Source organism: Charadrius vociferus, unplaced genomic scaffold (assembly GCF_000708025.1).
Source record: "Charadrius vociferus isolate BGI_N301 unplaced genomic scaffold, ASM70802v2 scaffold2704, whole genome shotgun sequence".
In the NCBI taxonomy this organism is placed as follows: domain Eukaryota; kingdom Metazoa; phylum Chordata; class Aves; order Charadriiformes; family Charadriidae; genus Charadrius; species Charadrius vociferus.
Genome location: NW_009647934.1, coordinates 16,093 through 22,769, shown reverse-complemented (window position 1 = coordinate 22,769; position 6,677 = coordinate 16,093). Strand labels below are relative to the sequence as shown.

Here is a 6,677-nt window from a genome sequence, read left to right as displayed (position 1 = left end):
GAGGTGTCGGGGTGACGGCTCCGCCGGCGCACGGTGGCTCTGGGTCTGCCTCCAGCCACTGGGACTTCTGAGAGCTCAGTGAATGTAAACTTTAATGTAAGGTCCCTGATTGGAAATTATGGGCGTATGATTTATATGGGGCTCAATGAATGATTTATAACATGTTAAGTGATGATTTAGGTAGAAAATACAACCCCCTCTTACAGAATCTTTAATGAAAAGTGTCAGTTCTCATGAATTTATTTCTGAAGCTGTGTTTGAACTCGGCATGTTTGACATAAATCACGTCTAATTGTCATTTTATGATTAATGAACATATGCTGGCCGTTTTTCTCCATAATTAAACTTTATGTTCACTTCGTCTGGCAAAGCAAAACAAGTTTACGCGTTGCGATATGCTGGCTCTTCGGGTCTGTGTATGAGAAAGTGCCTGGGTTTCTAATTCCCAAGCGAGAGTTGGATGAGAGACTCGTGGCTGGTTTTGCGGCCAGTCAGGTTTGCCTTGGCTGAGGAAGCCGATGGGGCGCTCCCCCTCCCTTTTGAGACGGTACGGCTCCTTCTATGGCATTTACGCTTCGTAGGTACTGCCAGGCAGCGCTCTGGCGGTGACGACCCAGGCAAACAAGACCGAGGTGGTTTGTGACCCCGAGGAAACGGAGGGCCTGGCTGACGGAGTCAGAGAGATCTGTACCCCCGAGGAGCTGCGGGGGATCGGGCAGCTCTGCAGCGCACAGCCCCATGCAAGCAGGTTCTTTCCTACACCCGTAGCGATCTGCCAGAGCCGAGCATCCCCGGCCTCCGGCGTGGGCATCTGCAGGGCAGGATCCCTTAGGCTTCACACTGCTTCCACACTGAGGAATAACAACGCTCTTCTTCTTTCAGGACATAGACAAGTTTGGCAATGAGATCACACAGCTGGCTCGCCCGCTCCCGGTTGAGTATCTAATCATAGATGTAAGTATTCATTGCACTTGTCTGCTTTCTGCAAGGGGTGGTCAGGGCGGAGTGAAGTTCTGAACTCACCTCTACAATTCGCGTTGGAGGTGATTCATAGGACAGATTTTCTTTCCTTCTCCTTTTCCCTCTGCTGCCAGGCATTTCTAGCGCAGAGGTCGGTGTGCTCTGGGGTGACCGCAGTGCTCCTGGGGATCGCTGTGGTGCCAGGGAACACACTTGCTGCCTGGGAAAGCGCTGCCTGGTGTCTTATCAGGGCTCCGAGCTGGCACGTGGCCACGCAGCAGGGGAAGCAGCCAGCCCCACGGATATAAGTGCCGGGCACTACCTCACGGAGAGCTAATTAGAGAGCTCCGGTTGTCTGTCTCTTAGCAGCAATTAAGAATCCAGCTCCTTTTAGTGACTCAGCAGACCAGGTTGGTTGTACAGAAATGCCTTTTCTTGGGGGAGGGAGTTCACGCTGCAGCACGGTTTGGCTGGAGCCGCCTGCCCGTGAGCGAGCGCTGCCAGGCACCGGGGCACGGCTCTGCCCTTTGGCTTGAAAGGAAACTATTACGGTGTGGAAGGCAGGAAAGCAAATAATTCAGATGACGGATGATATTGCTGGAGTTAGAGGTGGTGCCAATAACGATTAAATTCACCCAGAGCAACTGGTCTGGTCCAGCTGCCCCTGGCACAGGCGGTGTCCCGCGGGCACGGGGAGGCTGGCAGCCGGGAGGCTCCCACCTCCTCCTCCTCCTCCTTCCATTTACTATCTGCCATGTGTATCGCTTATCAGAGCGGCACTCGGGCTGACGCTGGGACGTGCGACACACGCAGAGAAATGTCGTGTCGGGAACAACGGGCCCATTGTGAGGAGCCCTCGGACGCCCCGTGCCAGTCGGCAGCGCTGGAGCATATTTATTACTGAAATAGTAAAGGCCTCTGTTTCCAGGCTACCTGGGGTGTAATTAAGAGGTAAACAGATTGATGGAACGTGCATTTAGGAGCAGTCTGGAAAGCTGCATTTCTGAAACATTGTGGTTTGTCTCTTTAAAACAACAACAACAAAAAAAAGGCGTTATTCCAGTTAATACTGTCCTGGCAGGTATTTCTGCATCTCTGCTTACGAAGGGCCTCGCCGCCAGGGCCCAGCAGTCAGTAACTGACACCAAAGCCTTAAAGCCCCCTGAATCAGGACTGGGTTAAATGTCAGAAGCTGGCCCAAACATCGGCTTGTGAGCTCAGTGAGGTGGGCGCAATGCTGCGTTGCTCCGTTCCCCGTCCCTTTGGCGCAGGGTGCGGGGAGGAGGCAGGGTGAGCGCACCCAGGGCGTGGGGTGACTCTCTTCAATGACGTGCAAAGGTGTTTTCTTGGCACCAGTTCCAGCCCGGAATGGAGCGACACTGTCCCCTGGCTGCCCCGTGGCCAGGCACAGGGACTGCACTCTCCCCTGTCACCCCCTGGTGTTAAGGTGACCCCCCCCAGGGTGACCCCCCAGCAGCAGCTCCCTGGCACAGGGCAGAGCTGTGATGGGAGCTGCTGCGTCCCGGTGACCCTGGCAGAGAGGGCGTCGTGCTGTGCTCGTCGGGACCCAGCTCAGTACATCTCCCTCCAGCTTCGTTAGAGACGATCGCCAGGAGCGAAGGGGAGTGCCGATTGGAATATCGCTTAAAACGTTACAAGCCATCGGAAGATCCCCGCTGCCATTGCCTTGCCGTCTCCCTGGCTGATCACTAATGTGTAGCTGCGGCTGCTCTCGGCTGTCGGGAGTCTCGCTTCCCGTATCCCACGTGCCTCTCCTGCTGTCAGCGCTCTGATCCTCCTTTCTTGGGTTTTTAGATTACTACAACTTTCCCCAAGGATCCAGTCTACACTTTTTCTATTTCTCAAAATCCATTCCCCATCGAGAACCGTGATGTGCTGGGAGAAACTCAGGTAAGGAGTGATGCGGGCCAAAGCTGCGTTTAATACAGATGCGTTGCTCTCACGGATATCTGCAAAGGGACGGCTGCAGTTGTGCCCTTAAATCACCCTGTTGCGGTTCAGTCCAGCGCTTGCCAAACACCTCCCTGCGCAGAGCAGCGTCTGCATGCCGATGAGCCGGCTGGACGCCTCGCTCCCTGCCTGCTCGGTGACGGGGACCGGGGCTCCTCGCTCCGTGCCAGGGCTGGCGCCTCCCAGACAGCACCACCGAAGTCGGGGGGCTCCAGCCCCACGGTGGCAGCACAGGACCACCCCCTTCTCCCTGCAGGCGGGAGCGGGACAAGGTCCCTTGCTGCTCCGGGTCTGAGAGTGCTGACTTCTCTTCCTGGACTGATTTTTAAAACAGAGAGACCGTTTACTGCAGGAGGCCCATAGCGTTGAGCAGAGGCAGCTGCCGGACAGCTCGAGGCTCGCGCTGGGTGTTGCCAGCGCACGGAAGGCTCGAGTTGCTTCAAAGCAGCAACAGCTCGTTTGTCTGAGGAGGCTGCGCCAAAGATGTCAAAGACTTCCTCCAGAAGTCATGAGGAGAGAAGGGTCGCTGCCCATTGTGGCTCTGTCGGCAGAGCGGGAGAGGTCGGCTGTGAGGACAGCTTTGGTCCTCACTTCTGAGGATGCTCTGGGTTCAAGAGCAGAGAAGAAGAGGGAGTTGGGGAAGAAGGGGCTGTTTTGTCCTCACCTGCCTCTTTTCCTTAGGGACCGGGCTTTGAGCTGAGCTGACTGGCCTCGCTCCGCATCTCCTGGGTCTGGGATCAGCTCTTTATATGCTGGGGTTGTTCGGGTGCTCGGATAGGGGAGCTAGCGTGGGCCCAAAGGTCCTTCCCTCTGGAAGTTGTTAGCTGGAACTGGGTCAGCCACCCGGGGATCTGATTTTGGGATGGTCTTTGCACATTGCAGCCGATGCCCAAAAGAGACAGGAATGTTACAGTGTCTGGGAGTGGATCTGAATAGGAAAATAAACTTGTCACGTGGGGGGAAGTGACTTCTCTTTATGACTTTCCCCTCTCTGTAGGACTTCCACAGCCTGGCCACGTACTTGTCCCAAAATACTTCCTCCGTTTTCCTCGACATCATTTCCGATTTCCATCTGCTCCTCTTCCTGGTCACGAACGAGGTCATGCCTCTGCGGGTACGTAACAGGCAGGAAAAGAGTCGTGTCGGCATCGCGGTCCCGGTCCCCAGGGCCCTGAGCTCCTCCCGGGCTGTCACTTACATGGTGGAGGTGACCGACCCAGCCTGCCACCCCCAGGCACGTCCCCTGGCTGGGTGGCTGTGCAGGGCAGGCCGTGTAGCTGGCCCAGTGCCGCTTCTTCCAAGCTGAGCTGAAGGTTTAAACAGTGAAACCAAAGCCCCTGACTAGACCGAGAGCTCTCGACACGCTGCTCGGAGCAGTGAGGGGGCGGTGGTTGTTAGCACGGTCGCAGACCGGACAGAGCCAACTTGGCTGCGGCTCCGAGAGCTTTGGAAACGTTTTTAAAAATATCTCAGAATCAGAAATTCCTGTTGTAACGATAACGAGATCAGAGCCCCCCAAATCTCAGTGAGGCCGACGACTTCCTGGCTGTGCGGCTCTGCCTCTCCGAGCCAGGCACCGGGGGCTTGGCGGCTGCCCGAGCCCGCCCCGCCGGACCTTCCCGCTGTAAGCAGGACGCCGGCGAAAAGGGCCATGTGTTTGCCAGAGGCTTCGAGGGCGCCGAGGACTGCGCATGCGCAGGGCTGACCCTGGGCAGCTGGAGATCAGGCCGGGGCTGCGTGCGGGGCCGGGGCCGGGACCGGGCTCCGGCAGGGTGGGTTTGCACCCCCGGGAGTCAGGCTCAGCCCGCAGCGCCGGCACCCTCTCCCGCACGGGGCAGCGCGGCGGTCGGCTGCAGCCTGGTTAGGTGATAACCTCCTCCAGGCAGGGGAAAAAGAAACGTTTGGGTTTTAGGGGTGTGTGTGAATGCTGGGGGGAGCAAAAGGGATAAATTACGTCTTGCTTGCGGGCTGTGAACCCTCACTGGGGCAACCCAAAGGGGCAGCAGCTCAGACTCGCGGCTCTGCCTTGCTGTGGCTGGCGGAGGAGGGCAAGGAGGGGCTTCCCTGGTCACAGCGCCAGCCTGGGCACTGGGAGGAGGACCCAGCACTGATTTCCCTCTTATGGCTTCCAGGACAGCATCAGCTTGTTGCTGGAAGCTGTGAGGACCAAGAATGAGGAGCTCGCGCAGACCTGGAAAAAATCAGAGCAGTGGGCTACCATCGAGCAGCTCTGCAGTAAGAAAGGGGGTCCCTCTGGGGGGGTCCTTTGTCCCTCAGGCCAGGGCTGGGCCGAGCTGCCCTCAACCCCGGCGGAGGCTGCTGGAGGCTCGAGTTGGAGCAAAGCTGTTCCTTGGTCCTGAGCAGTCACCGCTGCGGGGAGCGGGGCTGGGCTGAACTATGGTCTTCAAAATCATAGAATCATAGAATCATAGAATTGTCTAGATTTGAAGGAACCTTGAAGGTCATTAAGTCTAACCATCAACCTAACACTGCCAAAACTACCCTAAACCATGTCCCTAAACAGCACGTCTTTTAAATACCCCCAGGGATGGTGACTCCAGCCACTTCCCTGGACAACCTGTTCCAGTGCTTACCAGTCCTTTCTGTGAAGAACTTTTTCTTAATATCCAATCCTAAACCTCCCCTGGCATAACTTGAGGCCGTTTCGTCTTGTCCTGTTGCCTGTTACTTGTGAGAAGAGACCATCCCCCCCTCGCTACCCCCTCCTTCCAGGGAGCTGTAGAGAGCGAGAAGGTCTCCCCTCAGCCCCCTTTTCTCCAGCCTCAACACCCCCAGGGCCCTCAGCCGCTCCTCATAAGTTCTCCAGACCCTTCTCCTTGTGCTCCAGACCCCTCACCAGCTCCGTTGCCCTTCTCTGGACACACTCCAGCCCCTCAGTGTCCTTCTTGTCGTGAGGGGCCCAAAACTGAACGCAGCACACGAGGTGGGGCCTCACCAGTGCCGAGTACGGGGGGACGGTCACTGCCCCAGTCCTGCTGGCCACACAGCGTCTCGGCAGGGACCCTCCTGCCCGGGTTGGGAGAGGAAACTCGCTCTGGGTTTAGGCAGGGGACCTGCTTGTTCCCCGCGCTCTCCCCTTGCTCTGACCGGGCCTTTTCTCTCGCAGGCACAGTCGGTGTCCAGATCTCAGGACTACAGGAGTACGGTGCCATGGGTGGCTCGACGCACGCCGTGTCAGCGGCCATGTGGGCCTGCCAGCACTGCACCTTCATGAACCAGCCGGGCACGGACCACTGCGAGATGTGCAGCCTGCCCCGGACCTAGCCACGCCGGCGCAGCAGCAGACTCCAATACAGAGCAAACCCTCGAGCAGCAGGAGTGGTGCTTGTCCCTTCCCCGTCCTCCCTTCCCGCTTCCCCCCATCAGGCTCCCCTGGGCTGTGGAGCTGAGCAGGGGGTGGCTCCAGCTCTCCCCGGTTACTCCTCGCTCCCTTTCAGGGGCAGCCCCACAGTCGCAGCAGGAGCCGGGCGCCCTGGCTTTATCTTGACGCTGGCCCCCGGCCCGGGAAAACCAATGCTTAACCTCAGCCTTCGCCCAGTGGGGCCGGGCTGTCCCCCCACCGCCCCCAGCTGCTGTCCTGGGTGAGCACTGGAGGCTCGGGGAGGGCTGTGGCCAGTCAGGCCCCCTCCCTCCTTGCCTGCTTGCCCTCCTAAAGCAGCCTCCTGGCGTAGTGGAGGTGACGGGGAAGCTTTGGCATCTCCCCGGCTGCAGCTTTGCTTCCCTTT

At 58.0% G+C, this 6,677-nt stretch overlaps 1 protein-coding gene across 1 annotated transcript in view; it reads left to right on the top strand.

Annotated features, from left to right (window-relative positions):
- Positions 1 to 6,259, top strand: part of NPLOC4 (nuclear protein localization 4 homolog (S. cerevisiae)) — a 28,694-nt gene extending 22,435 nt beyond the window's left edge. Inside the window, exons 13-17 of the mRNA XM_009883148.1 lie at positions 883 to 954; positions 2,776 to 2,871; positions 3,929 to 4,045; positions 5,064 to 5,166; positions 6,059 to 6,259. Coding sequence (XP_009881450.1) covers positions 883 to 954; positions 2,776 to 2,871; positions 3,929 to 4,045; positions 5,064 to 5,166; positions 6,059 to 6,216 — 546 coding nt within the window. The 3' untranslated portion in view covers positions 6,217 to 6,259. The remainder of the gene's footprint in view (positions 1 to 882; positions 955 to 2,775; positions 2,872 to 3,928; positions 4,046 to 5,063; positions 5,167 to 6,058) is intronic.
- The last annotated feature ends 418 nt before the right edge of the window (positions 6,260 to 6,677 follow it).